Raw genomic sequence first — 27,142 nt, 5'->3', positions numbered from 1 at the left:
TGCCGCCGGTCTTCATGTGAGGCAGCCCACTGTGAAGGAGAGTGATATTAAGAGCACGAGGGACAGTGTCTCCTCAACCAAGCCAGCGTCTGGGGGGGCTACAGAATTCCAGGCTCCATGGAGACTCAGTGGGACACTGGACAGGGTCAGGCCAAGAGATTTAGAGGGAGATGGGGGCTGCCTGGGTGAGATCAGTGGAGGTATAAGGCAATGTGTCATGAAGATTATTGGGAGCGCTGTCTGGGATTAGCGCCCCGAGCCACGCTGCGTCCCTGGGTGGTGGGCTGACTTGTGGGAGTGGGAGCGTCGGGCAGCCATGGTGGAGGAAACCAGCAAAGGAGCCCTCCTGTACTGGCACACATGACTTCTACATGCTAGCCTTCATGACTGTGTTATGCCTTTTCATTCCATGTTGAACTTGCTCTCTTGCTGTCCTGTTGACATTGTTCCAAAGTGCATGTTTCTGTGAGTGGGAAGCTGACGTTGTCGTGGTGTGTTTGTTTGTGTGCGGCAGGCTCGGCGTGTCCACTGACGGCGTGTGGTCCCGTGTGGCCGGCGGAGGTGACGGGGCATCATGGCCAGTGGCCTGAGGGTGCTGCCCACAGTGCTCTGTCTCAGCCAGGCCCTGCTCATCAGCTGTGCTTGTAAGTCCACCTCCTCTCCCACTCCCACCGCCTCGTCCACATCACACAACTCATGCACAGTCACAACCAATCTCTCTCTCTCACTCTGCCTCTCTCTCTCTCTCTCTCTCAGATTCTTCGTCTCTGTCCTTCCTCTCGGAGCCCACGTCAGTGGTGCAGAAGCAGGGTACCGCGGTCCATCTGAACTGCTCGGTGCGGCCGGCCTCTGCCCGCGTGTGGTGGCTCTACGCTGGGCAGCCACTGGAGCTGGGAGCCCTCGGGGGCGTGGAGCTCCAGCACGGCTCGCTCTCCCTGCCCTCTCTGCAGCCGGAGCACCAGGGCTCCTACCAGTGCCTGGCCCAGTCTGATGCCGGGGTCATCCTCAGCCGCTATGCACACGTGGAGATAGCAGGTACTGTACGCCCACAAACACACTTGCAGCACTTTAGAGAGGTTCAAGATGCCAGCTAGCTTCAACTGTCAGTTTATGTTAGTGTATATTGTATGTCAAGTGATGTTTTTAAACATCTCCATGTTTTAAAGTCCCCAATATCATACATTGCACTCATTTTGCATCTATGTAGTTGTTTCATAAACTCACTACACTAAGGGACAGAATATCAAAGATGTCTTTTGGGTGAAACTACGTTCAGTATTTTGAAAAGAAAACTCTTTCTGATTCAATGTGTGATAATAAGGAAGGAAAACAGGTGTTCACTAAGAGCTTGAAATCCGAACTCTAATTTCTAAACCACATGTTTCCAATACCCATTTCAAAGTGACGAGGGCTGAATGGACGGATACAAACGCTGCATTTCCTGTCTGTAACACCTTGTAAGGGTGGCTTAGCCAGCTAAAGTGCTGGGGCGAGGGAGGAGTGTGTGTGTGAGAGTGTGAGTGTGTGTGTGTATGTGTGTGTGCAGGAAGCAGTAGTTGTTTTATCCCCCCCTGGCACTCTTCCAAACACCACTTCAGCAGTATCCTTAATGATGCCGGGGCCTTCCTGTGCTGAGTTGTTCCAAGGCTGAGCGGAGGGTGACAGTCGCCACACACCCCTCCAGCAGCCCCATATTGAGTGTGTGTACTCACTGGTGTGTGTGTGTGTGTGTGTGTGTGTGTGTGTGTGTGTTTGGGACAGACATTGAGGAGTTCGGCCACACTCAGCGGCGCTCGTTGCAGGTGGCGGCGGGCAGCGCGGCTCTGATTGAGTGCCAGCTGCCCACCAGCAACCCACCAGCCCTGCCACGCTACCGTGTGAGAGGGAGGTGGCTGGAGGAGTCCACGGGTAAGGACACAACACACACACACACACACACACACACAAACTCTCTCTCTCTCTCTCTCTGTCTCACTCTTTCTCTTTCTCTCTCTCTCACACACACACACACACACACACACATTCTCTCTGTCTCTGTCTCTCTCTCTCTCTCTCTCTCACACACACACTGTGACACACACACACACATACAGTACTTATGCTCATCATCTCGTTCTCTTTTTCTTTCTATTGTTTATATTTGTCAGATGAGTATGTACTCCTTCCATCTGGAAACCTTCAGATTGTCAGTGTTACCCCTGAGCACCAGGGCATGTACAAGTGTGGTGCCTTCAACCCCATCACCAGGGAGACCAGGGTTGAGTCTCATGGTACTAAAGTGGTGGTGAGAGGTGAGGAACATGTGATAATTGACTAGATCTTAATATTTTTTTTGATTTACTGCTGTATCGTCATTTCCCAACTATTAGCTGCGGCTTACACATTGGTTTTGCAACATTTCTTCAGCTATAAGACTAATATACAGGGGCAGTTACTCTAATATGGTTTTGTTTCTTTTAACTTGCATAAAACACTGTCCTGCGGCTTATTCACAATTTGGCTAATACGCAGGAAATTACTGTGTATATTTTGACTGCATACTGTAAATTACAAGACTGCTTTAGATGGAACACTAATCCGTCTCCGTGAACCCCCTCCAGATGAGCCTGCTCCTGTAGCAGTCATCCACCCCACCTCCCCCCTCAATGTGTCCGTGGAACAGTCCAAGACCCTCACCTTGGAATGTGTCCTGTCTGGGAATCCATCATCTGCTGTCAAGTGGACTCAGGATGGGAAGGAGGTGTCACTGGGTTCAAGGAGAAGACTCCTCCATAGTAACCTGGTGCTGACTGACGTGACATCTGCTGACAGTGGGACTTACCACTGCTCGCTGCAGACTAACAGAGGCACTGTGGCCAGTGCCAACTATACTGTGAATGTGTTTGGTGAGTCCAGTGCACCGTTGTGAAAGCATTCATGCAGAATTCTCGATTTTACTTTAACCTACATTCTTCAAGGATTGGAATCTCCTTCTATGAATTGCAACCATAGCTCTATATGGATGACACACTGCAAATAATCTAGCTGAAAAGGAGGACATGGAATAATAAAAACTCTTCTTGTTGTGCCTTTCAGAGCCTTCATCACTAGTTGCTGGATTGACTGACAAGGTGTCACCTCTCAACTCTTCTGTGCAATTTACCTGTCAAGTGAAGGGAAACCCGACCCCCGACGTCACCTGGCTCTTCAACTCCAACCCCATCAGCCCCTCAGCACGCCTCCGCGTGTCCAGCAACTCGCTCGTCATCTCCTCCGTCCGACAGCACGATCAGGGCATGTACCAGTGCCTGCTGGACAACGGGATTGGCTCGGCGCAGTCGAGCGGCAGACTCACTGTCCAATCAGGTTGGTCCCAGTCTCCGTTAATCAGTCGGAGAGAGCGGTTTAAAGTATGACAGCATTTTACAGTCTGACAGAACAGATGAGGTCAGTTCCCTCATAAAGACGGGTCATTTCCTGTTTCTGAAAGTGAAGATGAAAACAGATGCGTTGCGGGGAAGAGCAGAGCAGACAGAGAGGGCCTGTGGCATTGTGCACAAGAGAGACGGAGGAGAAGTGTTTACGCGGAGACACGTCAAGTAGAGGCAGAGCCGGAGCTCAGGAGAGGACGGCCGCGCGGAGGGGTCAGCTTGCACAAGCAGCACCATGAGTGTGAGCTTTGTGCAGTCCGTCAGGGATAAGCCCCCAGACAGTGGAATGTAAGGAGTTGCTGTAGAAGGTTATGACGAGGACCAGACCACCCGGCTGTCAACATCATACACAGCCCGCCTTTTATTTATGAACACACACTCACCCCCCTGCACTCCTGCACTCTCAGCATGGTGCACTCCTGCAGCTGCTTGTCAGGCCCCTATCCCATCAGCCCCTGCATGATTAATGAAGGAATAGATACACTGGCCTCGCGTTCAGTATTAAAAAAACATTGTGTGGGTTGTGCCTTTTTTTTTGCCCCATCAAGGAGAGAGAGGGAGTTTTTTTCTTTCTTTTTTGCTCTGATGAAATGCAGGTCAGTGAAGAGCATTGGTGTTTATCCTGAAGCTTCATATATGTGTTTGATAGGGGAGGTGGAGAAGTGCACTTTAGGGCCTGGAGACGTCAAGAGAATCAGATACGGCCGCCTTAGACAGCTCTGTGGACAGCGCGAGTCTCCCCCCTGCCCCCCGTTCCCTAGGCAACCTAATCGAATTACCTCTGTGTATACTTTGTTTTCCGTGTTGCTCCAGGTCCGAATTCTCCGCCTGTTATCCTGACCGCTCCTGCGAGCGCCACGGTTCTGGAGGGCGGCACCGTGACTCTTCACTGTAACGCCAGCGGTCAGCCCCTGCCCGTCATCCGCTGGCACAACGCTGCTGGTCCCATTGCCACGGACCCCACCCTCCTGCTCCTGCCCCAGCCGGCCGCGGCCAGGCCACCTGGCGACGGTCCCGCCCATCTCGTCATGTCCCGGCCGGGCAGCAGCACGCTCCACATCCAGGCGGCCTCGGAGGCCCACGCGGGGACCTACTCCTGCGAAGCCTCCAACCGGCTGGGCTCGGTGCGGGCCGAGGCCGTGCTGACCGTAGGTGAGTCACCCCGGGTGATTTAGTGCCTCGCTGAGCTAATGGACTGACCTCGGCGGAGCTCGACATGCCCCGCCGTCATGTCTTGTTCCAGGTGGAACAGAACAAGCCCCGGACTGTGCGCGCGCGCGCCGCTCTTTATGAGCAATGAGGAAAGATCTATCTGCTCCCATTGCGCCACTCAGCCGGGGCATAATGCAGACATTATTCAGCAGCGCGGAGAGTGCAGCGGGGAGACGCCGGGAGAGCAGGGGAGGAGGGAGACGCTGGGCGATAGAGACGCAGGACGCGCAGCGTGAGAAGTGGCTTTAGAGCAGCCAGATAGAAGAGATAGAGAGATAGTGAGACCGGGAAACTCAGGGAGAAACCATAAATCGTGTTAAGCAGAGAGAAAAGTGTGTTGGTGTGTGTGTGTGTGTGTGTGTGTGTGTGTGTGAGAGAGTGTGTGTGTGTGTGTTTCTGTGCCTATGTCTGTGTCCGTCCGTGTGTGTGTGTGTGTGTGTGTGTGTGTGTGTGTGAGTGTGTGTGTTTGTATGAGCTTGTGGTGTGATTCTCCCCGGTATTTGAATGGTCTGTGCATGGAATGTAAGGCAGCTGGCGGTGTTCCCAGCACCAGTTCTCGTGTTACCAGCTTACGGCTTGTTTGTTTTGTAAAGTAAACCATCACCACACACGAAAAACCTGCGAGCCAATCAGGGCTCAAGACTCTTGTCCACGTCCCCATGGCAAAGCCCACTCCTCCTCCAGCTCCTAAATTATGCTGCCACTGCTGCTGCTGCACTCGGCCTGTGTGCCAGTAAGCCAGGCTGGCCCCCTCTTTGTAGACTGTGCACACACACACACACACACACACACACACACACACACACACACACACACACAGACCCCGTCCTCCAAGACATCTCAGAGAAAATTCCATCCCCTCGGCTGCCAGTTTCGTGTCAGGCATTATAATGTTCCCAGCTTGCCTGATTTCCCAGGTGGACTGTTCTGGCTGCAGTGCCGTTTCAATGGGGAGGGAGAAAAAAACCCCAAACAAACAAACAAAGCATTATTATGCAGTGCTGTGTGGGCCAGACTTGTTATTTTATGTAGATGTAAAAAACAGTGTGCTCATGCTGCCGAAGTTTCCAGCGCGGGCGCTGCTGGCTCTAGCTGCTCTGTGCCCAGGACGCTCCCAGCTGCCCGTGGCTCTGCCTGAGACCCCGCTAGAGCGCCACAGAGGATCCCTACGGCGCGGCGCGGCTCACACGCAGATGTTCGCATGCTTCCTGTGCGGGGTTGCACATGTCAAAAGCGTTCCGAGTAACATTACCACATCAGTCACCAGACAGGCGTATCATCGGTTAGGGAAAGATTGCATAGCATTAAGAGACGGGTTTTTCATCACGGAGGGGATATAGCCTCTGTTGACACGTTCGCTGAAAGCCTGTGCTAACAGTCGGCCTCTGTGTGACAGATCCGCAGCCGAGCTCCACGCTGGGCGTGCCGTGGGAGAGCCTGCCCTCCATCCACCCGTTCCAGAGTGACGAGGGAGACGAGCCCTTCCTGGCGCTCGACAAGGTGGGTCCCGGCGACAGCATGGGCCCGCCCACAGAGAGGACGAGCGACCTGCCCACGCCGGAGGCACCGGTCATCATCAGCCCACCTCAGACTCACAAGCCCGACATCTACGACCTGGAGTGGAAGGCTGTCAAAGACACAGACCTCCCTATCAATGCCTATTTTGTCAAATATCGTAAGGTAAGCATACAAAAAAACATGAAAACAAAGAAAATAGCCAAATGCACAAACACAAAGACAAACACACACTGCCTCATTCTCTCTCTATCCTCCTGCCTCACTCATATGCACAGCACACTAAGCTATGATATCTAGGATTCGGGTCATTCCATGTCAACTCACCAATGTCTTGGCAAGTTAGTAGGAAGGTGTGTTTATCTCTCTTTCCTGTAATGTTTAAAGGACAACTCCGGTCTAAGAACAACTTGGAGTCTATTTTTGGATGATAACGAGTTACTGTACATGTACAGAGTTAAAATGACTTTGGTTTGTCAGTAGGGCCCCTCTCCACAGTCTCACAGAAGTGGGATGATATGTTGAGCCTTGTCAGTAGCTTAAAGTAGCGCTGACGTAGCAAACTGGCCCCTAAAACTATCACTGTATGCTATTTCGTTGTAAATGTGTGTGGTAGCTAACTAACAACTAACGTTGTTTTGGTCCCCATGTTTATGCTCAAAATAGCCCTTAGGCTCTTAGACCAGTTGTCCTTTAACCATTAACATATATTAAAATCTAAAAAATCTAGAATATTCTTTAAAAATCTTAAGTGACTTTTCTTCATGGATAAACCTTGACATGACCTGTTGAGCCTGAGGTGAGATGACCTGGAATGACCCTTTCAGATTTCACACAACCACTGCTAAGCTTATCTGATCCAACGGCTTTTCCATCCCAGGGTAACGAGTAAAAATGGAAAGAGCAGACGTGATTGGCTGAAGAGCCATTTCCTCTTTTAAAGGCTGCATTTTATCTCCTCATAATGTGCACACTCAGCCTGTATAAACTGGGCTTGTTGGCTTGTTAACAATGTATAGGCTATGGAGGCTTACTTGCGATGGAAAATGTGACAGTTGTCTCTGTGGTACTCTGAGGTGTAGCTTTAACTCTGTCCAGATTCAGATGTGGAAAGGTAGATAGACACAGCCAAACAGCCACAGTCAGTGTGCTTGGTTTTGATACGTGGCATAGTGGTTAAGTATGCTTATCTGCTGGGATTGTTTGCTATAGGGGTGGCGCAGCCTCTTTGAACCGGTAGTAAAGGTGTGTGTGTGTGTGTGTGTGTGTGTGTGTGTGTGTGTGTGTGTGTTTGCAGGTGAACGAGATGGGAAATGTGGTGGGCAGCTGGCAGACGGTGCGGGTGCCCGGTAGTGAGAACACACTGCGTCTGAATGACCTGGAGGCCTCCAGCTTGTATGAAGTCCTGATGGTGGCTCGCAGCACAGCGGGGGATGGGCAGCCGGCTATGCTCACCTTCCGCACAGGAAAGGGTGAGCACGCCACCTTATTCTCACACAGTATCGGGACCAATGATTAAAAAAGGAATTTGGCATAGAATGCTCTTGTTAAATGGGGATAATGGGTCAAGTATTAGGTCAATAAAATCATTGATTTAGCAAAGCCTGTGCATATCAGAAACCATGTCTTATTTTATAACTCTGTCTTGATATCTTCTGTAGATGATCAAAATACATCACTACTGGCCTTAGTTTTGAAAAGGCACAATGTGGCTTACAACTTTTTATTATTATGCTGACCCACAGAAAAAATCTCCTCCACGAACAAGAACCCATCCAAACCTTCTGTTTCCGTACCTGAGAAACCCCGGGAGGATCCCAATACCAACACACACTATGGGGTGGTTATACCAGACAGAGGTAGGAGCAGTGCTTAGGGACCCTGTAACAGCACACTTAAGGCTCATGTTCTGCAGCGTTTGCACTCAAATGAGGGTAGGGTGCTTTGATGTGGATTTATAGCCCAGATCCATGTGGTTTGAAATATTTATTTGATTAGAGTCTGGAGGATATGTGTCCTGTTTAGTGGGCATGTGTTTTGTGTGTCATACTGCTGATGTAATTACGATTGTGTTTAAAATGATTAAATATGTATCATCATTTATTTCAATGACTCCTAAACGCAATGAATTATGCAAAAAGCTAGCTACATGCTTATTCTCCTGAGGTGAGGTCCCAACCCAAATCAGCAGTCACTGGATGAGACTTCATGCAAAAACTGTAGTAAAGTAATTTATAATGAAGCTAAAGTTAACATGGCGAAAGAGAGAGATCGTTAGTAGCGCTAGTAGCAAGAACAGAATGAAAGAGAGAGAGAAAGAGGGAGATACCACATATGCACATCAGTTTAAGATATTTGTTACAAGGTAAATGTCACTGTCCAAAACATTAAATCCTTCACAAAAAGCTGTGTGTTGGTGTGTGTGCTGACTGGAGTCATAATACCTTTCTTAAATAACCACTGTTTCCTAACCCCTCTCTCTCTGCTTTCACTCTCTCCTTGGCTCTCTCTGGCTAAGAGCTCCCAGTAAGTACACGTTCCCTGCTGCCCTCCACAGCGATGTGTGTGTCTTGTGTTATCTCCCTACTCTTCTCATCTCCCCCGGAGACATGGATAAAATCGCTCTAATTGCCTCCTCCATTTGTCCTAATGTGTCTTTGTGAAGAAGCCATTTATGCCACGGTTTGTCTCATTCTTTCATGTTGTTTGTTGTCTTTTCCTAGCCGTCCCCGAGGCCCCTGATAGGCCCACTATCTCCATGGCCACGGAGAATTCAGTGTTTGTAACTTGGATTCCTCGGGCCAATGGCGGCTCTCCTATCACAGCATTCCGTGTTGATCGCAAGCAGGGACGGAGTGGCGAGTGGATGGTTGCTGCTGACAATATCTCACCTTCGAAACTGTCAGTGGAGGTTCGCAACCTAGAACCAGGTGAGTCCAACAGACTTATGTGGCATGACCGGAGACTCTGGCCCCGTCACAAACATCATCCTCTCAGGGTTCTTACCTGCCCCATACCTGCCCTAATAAAATAATGTACATGCTTTATTCTTTATGGTAATTTTATCACCATAGATAATAGGCTATACAGCAGTGATGCAATGTAATCCAACATCAGTTTCCTCTCTTCATCTTCCCATTATGTTCAGGTTCCACATACCGGTTCCGTGTGATTGCCATGAATATGTATGGGGACAGCCCTCACAGCGCCACCTCCAGGCTATATCAGGTGTCAGCAGCCAGTCCCTCTATAACAAACCGACCTGTAAATGGACCTCATATCTCTTCCACGGAGCCTATCACTGACACTCAGATCAAGCTACGCTGGACTGTGAGTATGACTGGAACACTTGCTCACATTTACTTTATAGAGTAATCTAAAATCAGGTCAAGAATGTCCATGGAGCCCCAGCTGTGGCGTGGCTGGCTGGGGCACCTGCACCGTACGCCGGCGACCCGGTCCTTTCCGGATCCCACCCCTTCTCTCTCTCCCATTCGCTTCCTGTCACTCTCTACTGTCTTTGTCATTAAAGGCATAAAAAGCCCCAAAAAAAAAACTTAAAAAAAAGAATGCCCATGGATTTTCGGGGACTGAAACTGCGACTGAATTAAAATCACATCACAATCATGGTTAGTCAGTTTAGATAGTATGTGTGGCATGTTACTGGTGTTCCATAAATTGTCTGTATGCCAAGCTTGGGATTGACCCTGCTGTAATTCACTTACACATGTCCATACAGTGGATGTGTGTGTGTGTGTGTGTGTGTGTGTGTGTACGCTCATAGTTATTTTTTTCCACGGTTGGTAGATAGCCCTGTGCAGGTTTAGAGGAGGAAGGAGTGAATGGCTATTTTAAGAGTCCGAGAGAGAGAGGGGCCGGCCCTAGACACACACAGATGGGGGAACACATTTCTTTTCTTTTCAAAGTTTGTTGGTTTGCGAACACCGGTCGGGTCCACTTTTCTGCATGGCTCGGCTGCGTTTGAAGTGGGCGAGTTATGTTCTTAAAGCTCTGTGTGATCTTAACCTTAGCGAGGTCACTGCCTTCACTCCCAGCCCAGGCCCACTGTTACAGAGATCATTGATTTCATTTTTCCCCTCTTGCACCACGCCGCACCGAGTCGACTTTACGTCGTGTTTTCCTGCAATAACAGCAAACAGATCTCAACTGAGCGTGACTGATAACACAACAATACACACACGCATTTCAGGAAATGTATCATTTCTGTGCTGCTTTGTTGCATTTGTAACTTCCTACTCTATTTTTGTCCTTTTGCAGTACACACCATCAATTAACAACAACACCCCCATCCAAGGCTTTTACATCTACTACAGGCCCACTGACAGTGACAACGACAGTGATTACAAGAGAGACATTGTGGAAGGTTAGTGAGCGCGCTTTGTTTATGTACATTATGTACGTGTACGTTGTAGATGCATAAAAGTGTGTGGTGTGTGTGTGTGTGTGTGTGTGTGTGTGTGTGTAATGGATACGTGGTGCTACCAGGGTTGGGCAGGTCAGTGTGTTGATGGATGGCCAGTGAGTGCGGGGCTGTGCTGGGCTGAGCTAATGAGGCAGGAGAAAATGTGTTTTTAATAAATGGCTGCCTCTCTAATGGCCCTGAACTGTAACCCTACACCGGCCGGCCGAGCGGAGCTCAGGTTGACATGAGGAATGTGACCAGTGATACGCCCCCCAGCCCCCCTTACTGCCTTACCTCCACAACCCCCCATCTCATCCCCCCTTACTGCCTTACCTCCACAACCCCCCCATCTCATCCCCCCTTACTGCCTTACCTCCACAACCCCCCCATCTCATCCCCCCTTACTGCCTTACCTCCACAACCCCCCCATCTCATCCCCCCTTACTGCCTTCCCTCTACTGCACTCCACCTCCCCCCACCATCTCACCCCCCCTTACTGCCTTACCTCCACCCCCCCCCCCCATCTCATCCCCCCTTACTGCCTTACCTCCACTCCACCTCCCCCCACCATCTCATCCCTCGACCTCTGACCCCACAGCTCCCCCTGTGCTGCATACTGCCAGGGATCATGGCCACATATTTTAGGCCAACCAGCCCAGTTGTTCAAGTGTGTGTGTGTGTGTGTCTGTGTGTGTGTGTGTGTGTGCGTGCGTGCGTGCGTGCGTGTTCAACTCCCGATGTGTCTTAGTCATGTGCCTGCTTTGTTTCATACGTGGGTGTGACAGAGTCTCTATGGCGTTTATATTAAATCAGATGGAGGGAGACTTATTCTTAGAAAGGCTACCAGGCCGGATTAGAGAGTCCTCATCTGGTCGGGGAGTTGAGTGTGTGCATAGATGTGTGCATATGTGTGTGTATGTGTATGGATGTGTGTGTGTGTATGTGTCTGTGCTGCACATTGCTGCATGCCCAGTGTGTGTGCTGTGGGGAGTCTGGAGGCCGGCCAGAACAAACAGCAAGCTGCCATATATGGAGCTCGTCTGGAGTAGGCCCACTGTCTGGGCCCTGGTGGGACCAACAGGGAGAAAGAGAAAGAGAGAGAGAGAGAGAGAGAGGAGGAGGAGAAGGAGGAGGGGGAAAGAGGGAGTGGGGGAACATGAATGTGGTTGTGAGGGAACAACACTGGCTTTCACATGCAGACCAATGTAACTATGTCACCCCCCCCCCCCCCCTCTCTCTCTCTCCTCATCTCTAGGTAAAAAGAAAGAACACACGATTGTCCAGCTTCAGGCAGAGACCTCCTATGACATCAAGATGCAGTGCTTTAATGATGGAGGGGAGAGCGAGTTCAGCAACGTCATGATCTGTGAAACCAAAGGTGGGTGTCGACCAGCATGCATGCTCACAACTCTCCTTTATACGAAAAGTAAACGTCAAAGAAAGTGTACGATAACATCTGTTGGACTGCTATTTGTAATCCTTCTATGGAGTGCAGTGGATGGAGAAGTTTAAAATAACAAAGTATAGTCACAGTCATCTAAGGACGCTGGAGTCCTCAGCACTGAAAAGTGTATAGGCAGACTGTTGCCGACTTCTCAGCTTGCCTGCTGTATGACATACATTGTGTATCATTATGCCATGTGCTAGTGATTAGGCCATAAGTTGTTATCTTATCCTCGCGTCCAAGACAAATCTATCTCTGTTGCCATGCAGCCCGCCTGCCCCCAGGCCTTCCCAGCCAGCACCCCATCACTCCTCCTGGGCCCGATCCCCCAGAGCCCCCTGCTTCCGCTGGGGTTCTCCTGTCGGTGATCGTGGGCTGTGTGCTTGCCGTGATGGTGCTCATCCTTCTGGCTTTCATCGCTATGTGCCTGTGGAGGAACCGCCAGCAGAGGAGCATGCACAGTGAGTCCCCACACAGTCGCGCACACACACACACACACACACACATACACACACACACACACACACACACACACACACACGTGCGCACGCACACACACACACACACACACACATGCGCACGCACACACACACACACACACACACACACACACACACACACACACGTGCGCACGCACACACACACACACACACACACACACACATGCGCACGCACACACACACACACACACACACACACACACACACGGATTTTCAGTTGTTTTCACAAGTGCTAGACCTTCTCCTCCAGAACAGCCTTACGTAGCTCAAGCATAACTCCATATCTGACATTCCCTTATATTATTTGTGTAACTCAAAGACAAACAAGCTTTGCTGTCAACAATGTCCTGGTCGTACATATGTATGTGTGAAACTGAAGTGTGCTGTTGTCCCTGGCAGAGTATGACCCGCCTGGCTATCTGTACCAGCCGGCGGAGATGAACGGGCACGTGCTGGAGTACGCTGCCCTGCCCGGCTCCAGCCGCATCAACGGGTACAGCCACAGCACCCCCATGCTGTCACAGGGCTGCCACCACCTGCACCACAAGCTGCCCAACGGCCTGGCGCTGCTCAACGGCTCCGGTGGCATGTACTCGACCAACCTCGCCCACGCTCGGGACAACGCGCTGCCACATGGCACCATGGACTACGAGCACTCCCACCCCCACCACCTACACAATGTAAGTTCCTGTCACTCTAGCGGTGGTGTCTTCCACACCATCTTCTCATGTGCTATGGTCTATCAGGTGGAAGATGGTAACAGTCAATCATCATTAAATGAAGGGAGCCATGAAACAGCTTAGCACCATGTCGGACACTTTCAAGGTATTTTTATGGGGTGTCATAAAGGTAGCGCTTCCACCAGTGGCAGCCCTGCAGTGGTCAGAAGAGTGACCGATGTGTGTGTTGATGTTACAGGGAGGAGCCATATATACAACACTGCCTCAGGCCGACGCCTCGGACTGTATGAGCTGCCAGAATTTCTGCAACAACAACAGGTAAGACAAGACTGAAGGACGCTGGCGTCCACAAGACTCGGCTGGGAGCTACTGTACACACAGGCTCTTTGGGAGCTTGTTTTGGTCTCTCATTTCGTATGTGTCATTTAGCCTCTCAGAGCTAATCATATTTTATCAGCTGATCATCTTGTCATGCCATTAGGATTAAACCCCAAACCAGTGCGTCAGTGTTTCAGTTAGCCAGAAATTACTTTTTTTTCTAGATAAAAGAAAACAATAAATGAAAAACTTGCCAGTCAGAATTTTAAGTATAATGGCAATATGAAACATACAAGTTATCCTTTGACAGAACGTTGGTGTGCAAACATAGTAAACTTGAGAAGAAATAATTATATTTTATTAACGTGAGTCACAGAATCTTTCAGGGTTTTAAACTTCTAACCCTCTAGTGGAAACCTAGATGTGCTTGTGAGAAATTAAGACAGACAGAGGGAATATTCTGAGATTAGAGTTATTAGTAGAGCAATATCATGCTTTAAAACCTACAGTATGTTCAACACACCAGTGCTTTCAAATATTTGAAGGGAACTTGTTTTTTGGAAAAAGTATTAGGTTGTTAATCCAAGACTTTGTATAGTCCATATGCAGCATGGGAAATAGCATTAGGTCCTTAAGACTTTGTAGTCCATATGCAGCATGGGAAATAGCATTAGGTCGTTAAGACTTCGTAAAGTCCATACAGTATGTAGTGCTGTATTGTGACAGGTCTAACAAGAGCCTATACAGTAGGTTCAGTAGTTAGAGGAGACTAAGAGACTTTCTTGCCAAAGTTATCATCCTTAATTTGACACTTCTCACTATTATCACTATGGAAAAACCACTTTGCTTCAAGATGACTAATCCACTGTGTGTGTGTGTTATGTGTGTGTGTGTGTGTGTGTGTGTGTGCGTGTGTGTGTGCACTCATACTCAGGTGCTACACCAAAACCAATGGCACTTTCTCGGGTGGCACCCTCCCACTAATGCACCGCGTGGCGCCGTGCCAGCAGGACAGTCTTGAGATGGTTCCTCTGAGCCACGTGGCGCCCCAGGCCTACGTGAACTCCGGCAGTCCCCAGCTCCCGCCGCACGTCCGCTGTGACAGGCCCTACCAGCTGGAGGACGAGCAGGGCAGCGGTCTGCCCCCGCCGCAGAGTCCCCCTGGGGAGCAGGAGCCCAGCTCTACGGAGGAGAGAGGTGAGCTGCCAAACATGCACACGCTCATCCCTGAATGTGGCTCTAATAGGAGTCCACACGGAGGCCTGCTGCCTTATTTCATAGCAAAGACTGCCACATATGTTTGTGTTCGTGACATTCTCCTGTCACTGCTTTTGAGATATATTACAGCCACCGATCCAAATAGGAGTTTGACATGTGGAGGACACATTTCCATCTCTGATGGCTTGTCCTGAGATAGCCCATTACTAATGTGCGATATGTCAGGGTGTTGATTCTGGACCCCATCTGCTAGAAATGCATTTCCACTGCTCTATGCACCAGTGCTGTGTGTTTATCATGAAAGTCCAATCTCCAAAGCGTAGTTTGCTTAAAACTTTTCTTCCAGTGTGCTTGTTGTGAAGTGTTTTGAATGTCCTGTTCTGCTTGTGGCTTTGGTATTAATGTGTTCCTCCATGACTTGCAGAGGAGGAGCCCCAGGTTGAGGAGCCGGAGGAGCCCGTGGTGTGCTGGGAGAGTCTGGCCGATTTGGACTGTAAGGAGAAAGTGTCCTTCATCTCCTCCAGCTCTCTAACTGGAGACCTCATCCAGCCAAGTGTGCAGGAGGTCTGAACACAAACAAGAGTCAACACAGACACGGGAGAAGAGGAGAGGACACGGGAGAAGAGGAGAGGAGTGGAGGACAGAGGCAAGCACTAGCATGATCAGCGACTACGTGTGACACTAAGGACACTGCTTCCCGAGCTGGGAACGAGAGAGTGCATGATGAAGTGTGTGTGTATGTGTGTGTGTGTGTGTGTGTGTGTGTGTGTGTGTGTGAGAGAGAGAGAGAGTGAGAGCGAGAGAGAGAGAGCCAGAGAGAGGAAGAAAGAGTGAAGAGAGGACATTTGATCCGAGGGAGCAAACAGCACGCTGAAGAAGTGACACACAGAACTGAAACTACTACTCCGTTGGGAGGTCTATCAGAAAAAAAAGAAGAAAAAGCTTAGATGACTTATTTATTTTTTTGTAGTAGTGATATATTATTTCATATGAATGTATCTGTTTTTAAAATGTTCATCTTTTATATTATTTATGGTTTTTTGTTGATAAGATAATTTTTATTCTTTTGTTTCATTTGTCTTCCACAATGGGTGGATTTTAGCCATTGTATGTGTAAAATTTTGTATTACAAGGAGATGATATGGACAAGTCTGCATCCCGAGCTCCCTGATTATTTGCCTGTGCGGCCCTGTTCTCCGTGTTCCTTGAAAGAGACACAAGCCAGAGTGTTAGGTATTTCTGGCTGTGCTTTGATGTGGCTTACTGATGGGCTCCTCAGCAGCAACTGACCCGTGAACACCCCCCCCAGATCTCTCCCCTCAAACCCCCTCTCTGCTCCACTGCCTTTCCCGTGACCGCTTGATGCCCCCCTGCATGCGTGCGTGCAGGCACACACACTCTCTCACACAATCACACACACACTAAGTATCTCAAGTAAGTTATAAACCACCAAATCAATTGGTTATTTTTTCTATTTATGATATTTCATATAATCTGATGAATACAGTGCTCCAACTGTCAGCATAGCTTGAAGATGCTGCTCATTCTCAAGTTGTTCTGATTATCTACGGCTGGGATGGAAGAGAGGAACATTTCTTAAGAGTATCAATCAACCTGAAATTATGAAATTAACCGGAAATCGGCACTAACCCCTGTTCATTTATAAACAATCGTCATTGTGAAACCGGTAGTAAATCGGAAATGAGTTGTACTGTGTAGGACTTACATGTACAATGGGAGCTAGATGTACATTCATATAGGATGTGTCGTATAGACGGGCATGTTCAGGAGTGCACGTCATTACTAACGGGATGGCAGTGGGGAGATCAGTCTGCCGATCTATCCATCTTTTAAACAGTGTAGTTTTACCATCGACACACACGTCGTGTCCAATAGTAATTTGAGGGGAGGTGGGGAGGGGGGGTAAGAGGGAGAGGAAATTAAAAAAGAAGGGAAAAAGAAGCACTGATTAGTTATTTCATTACCCAGGCTGCTGTTTCCATTCACATGAACACACGCATACTCACACAATATCCACACTGTTTGCCAGTGACATTCTCTACTGCGAAACAAACAGTGATGTAAGATCCATCACATAAGCTTGAGAACAGACAGTCCAACAGCATCCCTCACTGGCAGGAGCCCAAGAGACAGGGCGCCAGGGTCCACTTGTAGTCTAGCCAGCCAACCCACAGTGTCCCACATGTGTAGAGGGCACTGAGTGGGCTTCTCTGGATTCACCTTATCCACAGTCAACCTACCATAGCCCTGCACTGTATGTATATAGGAGTACCCTCTCCACCCCGTGCTACACTGGGCATGTTGGCTGGGGATGGCGTGACTGAGCCAAGAAAAGGAGAGTTAGTGTGCCTGGCCTGTGAACATGGCCCTTTCTCTGGGAGAGCGCATGTACACTGTTGTCCCTCTAGAGTGATAAATGGTCATTTGCCCAGCTCGTTCCACCTGATACAACAAAAAGAGAATTAACATGGAGGAGGAGCACTGATATGTTTCAAAGGAAATGAAAGTCCGAGTGCATTGAACGAGGGCTCCCCTCCTGGCTGCAGGGCCTCAGTCCCAGGGAGCACAAAGGGACAGGAAATGAAGAGAGGAGAAATAAAGGAGGGCCTGTCCAAGCCAGAGGGTGGAGATGCTGATGACAAGGGCCTTTGAGACACTGATGGGATGGAGATAAGCCCAAAATGGTCGGATTGTCTGTCGTTCCTCGTCATCCTGTCTGTCCGCACCGTCCCTCGCTCAGACCGTCCCCTCTTACCTCAACACAGCCCCTCATTAAGCTGGCCCTGGACACAAGCGCAGTCTTTGTCTGAGGCCCGGAGCTCAGCGTGTGGACCTGTTAGCACCCTCCTGTCTCTAACCACACCCTCTCTGCCTCCATTCTTTTAGGGACTACGTAGGCGGACTATTATGCATTCCCCTTTGTCCCCGCTGGGCAGGCATACTTGGCCTGACATTAAACGTCTCTTCATCCCTCAATGGTCAGAAAACCACCGAGATTCAACTGGTGGTTTCTTTCTGCCCTGAGAGAGGCACTCGATTTATTCTTAGCAGCTTTCAAGCCCCAAATAAGCAATGCATTTAAACATGCATTCCCTTACTGATGATAGGGCTTTACATGTGCATCCTACTCACAGAAACTACACACACAGACACACACACACACAGACACAGACACAGACACAGACACAGACACACACACACACACACACACACACACACACACACACACACACACAGACACACACACAGACACACACACACACACACACACACACACACACACACACACACACACACACACACACACACAGCAAATATGAAGGTCACATGAGGGCATCTGTTCTTGATCTCCTTTCTTATGTGTCTATCAATAGTGACAGAATGAGTTCTCATTAAAGCTAGCACCGATGACAAGTTGGACAGGCTAGTTGAAAGGAAATTGTTACCTCAGTCAACCTTGATTAAATCTTCATGGGCTGAGTGCTGCGCTGTTTGATTTATGCACATTCAAAATAGCCTTGAATCTAGCCTGCCCAGCACTTTGTTTGTGCTATTCTGGCCACTTTACCAGAACCAGAGGCTCCACAAGTAGAATAGCCCTTAGACTATGTACATTTGGACTAGGTATGAATCCAGACTGAACGAGAATATCATATTTTTTTATTTCAACATCTCTTCCGAAGTGGAAGAAAGAGTGTTGACTCAAAGAAATGTCACTGTGTTCCTCGGTCAGAACAATACAACTACAAGTACAAGTAAACTCAAATACAAGCATTTCTGACATTCACCCTTGTGTGCACACTGGCATTTAGTCCCAAAAGCATGAGTGGTCATGAGGATTACAGAGGAACAAATGCATTATCTATATATCTATTACTACATGAATTGATGAACTGCATATACTGTACACGGCATGAACTGAATTTTAATAGTGAAGAAGAACCTTTTTTCCCACTAGTTTGCACTGCTATCTATCTACATTACAGTCCAGTGCGAGGCTCAAAAATGAAACCTCAGGAATGGGACACAATAGTTAAGTGGGAAAAGGCTGAGACTATTGTGAGTATATGCACGGAGAATGAGGTTTTGTACAACACCACGTTAATGTGCCGTCCTCCACTACATTCACACATGCCTGCCAGTCTGGCCGCAATGTTCAAGGATGGTTCAAAACAAAATAAAACAAAAAACAAAAACATGTTCTGGTTAGTGACACCGTTCACATTACAGTGAAACAGTGTACAGAATCTGTGTTTATTTAACATAATAAATAATGCAATCAAGATGACGGTATATGCAATCAAGATTAATGACTATGCTCTTACCTATAATAAACTGAGATCAGACACACTGGAAACAGGTTTCCTCAGACACCAAGAGAAGAAAAATAGCAATATTTACAGCACACTATATTTGGAGCCTGTCTAGCCAATGACCATTAGTCTAGGGCCAGTATTGAATGTAGAGACTCAGGTCAGTGTAATGTTTGAAATAGCAGACCCAGAATCCTCTCCCTCCTGGACGTCCAGCTCATTATAGTAGAAGGTGATGTTGGCCCCAGTGTCTGTTTCATACAGGGCTTGACAGGTGTACAGCCCCTTGGCACTGAGGGGCAGGCTGTTGATGAGCAGCGTGGACGAGTTGGACACCAGGTTCATGTTAGCAATGCTCTTTGACAGCGGCTGGAGCTTGGGGCCTTGGCCATAGTTGTAAACCAGGACCTGGTTGCTGTCTGTGCCAGGCTTAGTGTAGGCCCAGATGAAGATAGTGGGCGGCTCGGAGCCACAGTCGAGCTCCACTGAACTACCCGCCATTCCCGTCTTCTGGCGCCTCACATACTCAACCTCCTCAGGATCCAAGATCTGCAGCCCTACGTGAATATGCAACACATGTGAGAGCCCCATATGACAAGGCATAGCAGGTAAAAGGATATGGCCGTTGGCAGACATGCCGGTGTGGGCCCATTGCGGGTTTTCTATGGGCAGAGGCATAGATACTCAACAGCTGGTTTAACTGTAGAACCACAGTTCATTAGCCTGTGGTGGGACCTCAGGATTCAAACCGACTGGGCACGTCCCTTTGGACTTCAAATTCTGCCCACAATATATGAAGTTGACCCAAAGATGTCAGCTTACTTTGTCTTTCTGCTATCCACCAGTCATGCGGTCGGGTTCACCAGAAGAAATAACATGATCTACCTTTGTCTTCCCATGTTAAAGCCAAGAGGTCCACCATGGATCACTCAGACAAGACTAATTTGAAGCCCTAGTCTACTAATATATAACACATGTTTTTCTTATTGTTTTTTTCATCATTATTTCAGATTACATAATAAACAAAATCATGTAATTGCCATAGCTGCATTGCAATGTGTGCGTCTGATTACATACCAGTAATAACACTATGTGTATGTACAATGGTATCAATCCTCATGCTATAACATCACAGAGCCACTCCAGTAAAATAGTAACATGATAAAATTACGTTTAGACAGTTATATTGAACACATAAACTCACATACATTGTGGAAAGTGTTATAATCAAATGTCTTGTAGGCTATCGCTTTTAACTTCTCTGGGAGGTATCTGCCAAATATTTAAATACTACATTAAAATTTAATTGAATTAAACTCAAACCCATTTTAGATTTATACAGTATATTTTTTGCTATAGGAGCCATCTGATGGCATCTTATAATTTCTTACCTGGCAGCAGAGCTGGGAGGAAACAGATGAGCAGACAAAAGTATGGAGCTCTAGCCAGCAATCTCCCCATAGTGCCACAAACTGGAGGAAATTCTTAAAACAAACCCAGAATCAAGAGGCATGCAGATCAGGACTTGCTGCAAGCACAACGTTTCCAGGCCAGTTCCCTTAAACAAAATACACACAAACACACACATATGTACACACATGCACACGCATGTACACACACATACATACATAAGCATACACATGTATGCATGCACGCAAACACATGTACACGCACACATACACACATACACACTCACACACACATATGTATACACATGTACGCATGCACACATGCACAAACACACACACACACACACACACACACACACACACACACACACACACACATGCACCTTGAGAGCTTACAGGAAACAAGCTGAAGATTCTAAATGTCCGTATATTTCAGTTGGAGTGCTCTTTGAGTATGTGTGTTCTCTCTCTCGTCTGTCGCCCTTTATGCTCCTCAGTTTCTCTCTTTTGTGAAGTTGACAAGTAGACGGTGAGAGATGGTGTCGAGTGTCCGTCTGATATCTCGAAATGATCCATTATTGATCAAGCTGGCAGTGACAGAAGGTTTGAAATTCCATTAACCTGAGAATAGAGTATAAACATGACCCTCGGGAGTTTACTTTGAGAGAACTGGGAGCATGAAGACAATTTTAGAACATTTATATGGGATCGTCACTGATGATCAACATTATATTTGGATCTTTCCTTTAATCTGGGTCTCAAAGACATGACCATAACATCATGTAAAACGATATCTCCGTCAAGTAAGTTCATACCCTGTGACAGAAACCTGCCCTTCTCACTCCATTATTAATGTTCCTCTTTCCACTGTTGTTATAACTACTCTTGCAGGGTTTCTTTTTAGTTGAACACAATCATAGTTGCACATTTGTAATGAAAGTGAAACCGAACTGATAACAGTAGATAGCCTATAGGCCTATATTCAAAAAAAATATTTCCACCTTACTTTAGCTGTTCCATGGACACATATACTCGAGCTGCTCTGTCTTTCAACGAACATCATCTCAAGCGGCGCTGAACGACTGTGAGTTATTTGTAATAAGTAATTACAGTAATCATGATCTGTACGTATGGGCCTATTGTAGCCTGGATAGACAGGCTGACCAAATTCCTTTGTGGTGAAACGTATCCCTTATTAAAGCAGGCTGACATAGTGCTGCCATGTTCAAAGGCCAGACACATCTGTTTGAGCAGACGAGGGGTTGGGGAGTGGGTTGGAGGAAGGAGGACTGGAAAATGTGAGTCGTTGAAAAACAAAGTGTTTTGTGACTGGATGTGTTTGTGGGGGGTGGAGGCAGATAGAATTAGAAAAGACTGGGAATTTTAAAGGGAAGGCGGTATTAGTAAGGTATGCGGGTCTTATCTGAATGTTGTGAGTGCTTTAAAAGCTTTCAGGTGCAGTGCCCTTTTGGCATGGATGCAGCCGGGCACAGCTTGAGCCACTCTCTCTATGGGCCCTGGCAAGACATGAGAGGAGACGAGAGAGGGCCCTCATAACATGGAGGGTAGGGCGGATAGAACTGCCATGTGTATCTCACTCATCTCATCCACGGCCATTCCCCGTCCTCGTACAGGAATAGCTTGTTGTGGGCCTATGCATGTGTGTCTGTGTGGTGATGGTGGGGAGATCTGGATGTTTGTTTCCTAAATATCCAACTTTCTCTAGATATCCAATTTGTTTTGGCTTGTTCATGAATGTTAGGAAAGGGGCAGGTGTGTAAAGGTCACTAGATGGCCACTTTAGCATGTCGAGGGCTGAGAAGCAAAGGGGCGTAACTGACATTTCACCCAACTTTACAGTTGAGCCAAAACAAATCTAACTGCTTCTATGTTCACTGTTAAAGACCTTTGGTTTTTGTTCAATAACTTTATATTTATAAATATTTTACTTCTATAATTTTGCAGAGAGAGGCGCGCTCAAAACTCCAAGATATCTCCTTGCTTCTTCGGGTGTGAGTTAAAAGTATCCTATTCCAATGTGCAAAAGAACCGCACTCACTAGTTCATTCTCTTTTTACTATTCCTTATTGTAGCACCATGCCTCAGTGTGTGAGGACGGCTTGACACCAAAGCGCGTTTGTTTGTACTTTTGCACACTTCTATCATTTTGTCAGTTAGAAAGAGCTCATCAAGAGCTCTCAGGTGATATATATAACTCAATTTTAACCAAAATGTCACTTACGCCCCTTTGCTTCTCAGCCCTCGTAATGTTCAATGCAAAGACTTATACAGGCCTCCCTTGATGTAGAAAAGGTCTGAGTTGTATCAGAAGACTAGCATTGCAACCATATCAAATATACTGTATAAGGTTTTCAACATGAGGAAAGTCTGAAGATGAGTGAAATCTGAGAGATCTCATCTTAAAATGGTTCATCTTGCAAATGAACCAGGAAGGCACAGAGGAAAATATCGACATACTCTGAACTGACATTGTCTAGTGCCACATTATTGAAGAAAACTCTAATTCTCACTTTGGAACACTAGATTTTTTAGGACAACTAGATACTCTCTTAGATATCTCTAATGCCACAATGATGGAACAGGAACAGGCAATCTCACAACAGGAATGGTAACAGCAAAAACAACAGTTTTAAGTATTGCACTACTTAATATGAATGGCAACATCTACAACTACTACAACAATAACAACATTAAGAACACTTAACGCTTAACCCACCACACACACACACTCTCTCTCTCTCTCTCTCTCTCATTTCCACGTTGTGCACACCTTTCCCAATTTCTTTGACCCTGCGAGTCCCTTCTGGCTCATCATTCATCTCAGTATCGTTGGGTTTTGCTCCACTCCAGCCTCCTCCGATTCCTGCCACGCAGTCACTCCAGATCCTCTGGGACAGGCTAATGCTAGAAGTATACTCGACGCACCCGACCTGTCGCGCGACAATGTGACGTCAAAATGACGTAATTTCCTGTGTCGCAAGCCACATTTCAGCCGCGCGCCGACCTGTCGGACACTGAACATTTTTTATCAGCCGCGCGCGCCAACCTCGCACGACAACTAGGAAGAGATTGAAGCCAAGCTCACGGAGCCAGTGTCCTTATACAGTCATCAACCACATAAACCACATTCAGGCATTATCATATAGCCTATCCAACATCTTAAATAAGCCCATTCATTTTAAAAACGACTGTAGTCATGAAGTTTGAATAATAGTAAGTTTGAAAAGTGGGAAGTTAACTTGGCTAGGCTGCAGCGAGAGTTGCCGTTTGGATGACTGATTTGTTTACAGTCGTGAACTACGTTGGATAGTTAACGAAGTTACCAGTGAGAGTTGAAACAGGAGGATATTAGGGGGAAATGACTAGGACCGAGGCACATAAGTATTCCAGGAAAAGGTAAGGAAGAGATTTATTTTCAACCAAAGGATATCTGCTAGACCTAAAAATATATATATATCTTTCCATTTAGGGAGATTACACAAGCTCATCTCATAAACGAGATGGTAGGCTAATCCTTCAGTTGTGCAAGCTAAGTCTGAAATATCAGCAAAGAAGCTAGTTGCTACTGCCATTAACGTCAATGGATACCGTGCCTCCGTTCAGGAGAATACTGCAAATTGTGTCGCGACTACCACGCGCAAGTATACATGGTTACAACGTTCCCCGTGACGTCAACATGTCGCACGACAAGTCGGGTGCGTGAACTGTACCGGGGCCTTTACTTGCCAAACCACCGAGGCATCAGGCTGGCCTGGGAGGCCACAGAGATGGGAGGGCAATAAGAGGGATGGGTTAACTGTCTGCATTGAATAAAAAGGAAAATATGTTGCAGACAAATATTTTTCCTGCTGACAGTTGCTTTTGTTTTGATCCAAATTCAGGTTGATTTCAGATAGCTACATTATCTCCTCTATGCATTCTTTCTTGACAATCCCCCAATAATGTACAAGGTGACGTTTTATGCACACAATTCCTCTGTATGCCCATAAAGACACATCCTAAAGCACAGTCTACCTCCAGTGTCTGAGGGGTTAGACTGAAGTTCAGCCTGCACAGTAACAGATTCCAGGCATCGGGTTCTATCTAACTCTGACCCTTGGAAATGTGGAGGAGTTTTGGAGTGTCAGGAGAGCGTTAACATGCGCATGAATACATTTAACTGGTACTCAAAATACTTAATGTATTTGCTACCTGACCAAATGGTCGACCCTCTAGAGAGAATTCTGTTGCATTCTTCTTTACCATCTGATGGAACGAATTACACATACCGCGGGACAATTAACCACATGTTAGCCATGAATACAATTGGGACACAAGAGAGGGGCGGATGAGTTTGGCTGTGCATGTGCTAACGTGAGGAGCATCTCAGGTTCATGTCAGGGAATGTAGTGTGTGAACTCCTAGACAAGCTAACCTGGAAAGAGCCAGATGGGGATTGGGCTTTAAGCACCACTGAGGCCTTCTGCAAACAACATGTGGAAAGACTTTGGAATCTAATGTAGCATGGAGTGTTTATGTGCTGTGCACAGACTGCTGCACTGTCCGTCAGTGTGCGGATGGCCAGGGCTACAATAGTTTCCTACCAGCCAGTATGTCAACCCCAAGCGAACGCCCACCACTCCTAAACCAACAGAGCACTTCTTCTCCCACCTACTAACCTAGTTTCAAACGGCTCTGCTCATCGCCTGCTGCTTACTGGAGGGCTCACATCTAGTTCTTATTAAGGGAGTTTTCGGGAGCTATTGTGGGTGGGCTCAGTCGATCAGATAGGCCTCTCCACGACTGACCCAAAACAGGGGAGTGGTGTGTCATTCTGTTGTTTGTAGAAACTTCTGCTACTGGGCAAAAGGATTAGTGCGAGCTGGGAAATCATCCACAGCCTTCGGCACACTCAGCGTGACCTCACCAGCTTCCTATTTTGGTTCAAATGTTTCCCTCTTTAGTGGCGAGGAAAAGGGAGTAATAAGTGTTTGTGGTTCATTTTCCAAAACTCATTTGTCGCATCCTTATCAAACCAGTCACCAGTTATTTTTTCTCATGGCCAGTTTACAATTATGTGCAATTAGACCAACAATCAAGCCATAGCTTCAGCTGATTCCATAGATAAACACTGTGGGGATAATGAAAGAGCGATTAAGGCTCTATCTGAAATCTGCAAGCAATCTAGGCAGCCTTCAAAGAGATCACTCTGGCCTTCTCCCATTGACTCCCCATCCGTCCCACTGCTCAGTGCTCTCAGTGCTGGAATGCATGGGGACAAGCATCACCTTAGAATAGCTTTGAATCAGCCATATATCCATTGCCTTTGGCTATTTTACATTCTTCCCCAAACCGGATCAGGGCAGGTAAGCTCCTTGTGTCTGAAATACCCTGCAAATAATTCACAACAAGAGTATGTAGATCTCTTAATTTCTCATGCTAGCAAGAAATACAGTTATGAAAAATAAACTCAAGATTTTAGCCAATTAATGAGTGTGTAACATTGATTGACATCCTCTTTAGCACTCTTCATCCAAATAGTTTTGATACTGGCTCAGATTCAGAATATTCTATGACTTTCTAATAGCTCTAAATATGTGCCAAGTGTGCATACTATTAAAGAAAGAATGTGAATGAAATCCAAGTCAATGTTCTGAAAACTCCACTATTCCTACACAGCATTTTCTCAATGAGCACCATGCTCCTGAGCAAAACCTTAACCAACCCCATTTAAAATGTGGAACAATAATGTTTACTTAACACCCAGGAGCATAAACAAACACAAACATCAACAGAAGCGCACGCAAATGATTTTCAGCAACCCCTTTGACAAGCATGCAGGCACACACAGCCAAAAACATCAAACAGTAAACACTCTCACTCACTTACAAACCCATTCAGATACACATTTGTAGCTCCTCCTAGTCAACAAAGAAACTATTCCCCTCTTTTGTGGCCTTAATTCTCGTTTCAGTTTCATAGTTCTAGGAGGCAAAGGCATTATAGCACTACAGTTTTTTGAAAAACAAACTTGAACCCTGGTGTGCCTCCGCATCTGGAAGCAGTAGAAGCCATGTCTGAAAGATAAAAACGATATGAATCGCTTCTGGCAACTTAAATGTCCAATGTGGGATCAATTACAGAGACAGTGTTCTGAAAGTTTCGGGAGATGCTGGGGAGGTGGGGGAGCACCATGAGCAGTGTAGACTGGAGACGACAACACACACACACACACAGTAAACAATATGTGTCTCTTCATGCTGAATTTGGAATGTTCTATGTGCTTGTGGATTGGCGATGGTTAAACGCGGCAATGCTTATAAGTATGTTCCACCGATGCAATGCCTTTAATGAGACTGTGCTGGCTGTTCCAGACGAGAGAGGCCACCCCAGGCCAGGACTTTTGTGTGGACTCTTCAGAGAGGTGCTTCAGGCAGCGAAAATTGAGCAGCGCTAGCTATATCTCTTCCCTGCATAACGTTTACACACGCTGTTTATCCATCTCATTCTCTCTCTCGCTGTTCCTCTCCCCACACGCACACGCACATGCACTATGAACTCACTTAAACACCACTATTTTGACTGTCATTGAATTGATATGCCAGAATCCCCCCACTGCCTATTCAAAAAAGGTTTATCCCTAAAAAAAATCTGACACAAACCATTACCCCAGAAAGAG

General features: G+C 47.2%; 1 protein-coding gene across 1 annotated transcript in view; it reads left to right on the top strand.

The window, feature by feature from the left end:
* cdon (cell adhesion associated, oncogene regulated) overlaps positions 1-15,869 on the top strand; it is a 29,163-nt gene extending 13,294 nt beyond the window's left edge. The window contains exons 2-20 of the mRNA XM_062552899.1: positions 515-644; positions 757-1,035; positions 1,762-1,908; positions 2,148-2,291; positions 2,601-2,885; positions 3,076-3,345; positions 4,224-4,562; positions 6,019-6,302; positions 7,435-7,609; positions 7,883-7,996; positions 8,861-9,067; positions 9,286-9,467; positions 10,416-10,521; positions 11,816-11,938; positions 12,274-12,465; positions 12,904-13,184; positions 13,423-13,502; positions 14,437-14,699; positions 15,145-15,869. Coding sequence (XP_062408883.1) covers positions 575-644; positions 757-1,035; positions 1,762-1,908; positions 2,148-2,291; positions 2,601-2,885; positions 3,076-3,345; positions 4,224-4,562; positions 6,019-6,302; positions 7,435-7,609; positions 7,883-7,996; positions 8,861-9,067; positions 9,286-9,467; positions 10,416-10,521; positions 11,816-11,938; positions 12,274-12,465; positions 12,904-13,184; positions 13,423-13,502; positions 14,437-14,699; positions 15,145-15,290 — 3,687 coding nt within the window. The 5' untranslated portion in view covers positions 515-574 and the 3' untranslated portion in view covers positions 15,291-15,869. The remainder of the gene's footprint in view (positions 1-514; positions 645-756; positions 1,036-1,761; positions 1,909-2,147; positions 2,292-2,600; positions 2,886-3,075; positions 3,346-4,223; positions 4,563-6,018; positions 6,303-7,434; positions 7,610-7,882; positions 7,997-8,860; positions 9,068-9,285; positions 9,468-10,415; positions 10,522-11,815; positions 11,939-12,273; positions 12,466-12,903; positions 13,185-13,422; positions 13,503-14,436; positions 14,700-15,144) is intronic.
* The last annotated feature ends 11,273 nt before the right edge of the window (positions 15,870-27,142 follow it).

Source organism: Sardina pilchardus, chromosome 13 (genome assembly GCF_963854185.1).
Source record: "Sardina pilchardus chromosome 13, fSarPil1.1, whole genome shotgun sequence".
Classification (NCBI taxonomy): Eukaryota; Metazoa; Chordata; class Actinopteri; order Clupeiformes; family Clupeidae; genus Sardina; species Sardina pilchardus.
The sequence above is the reverse complement of the archived record's forward strand: the minus strand, read 5'-3'. Positions and strand labels throughout refer to the sequence as shown.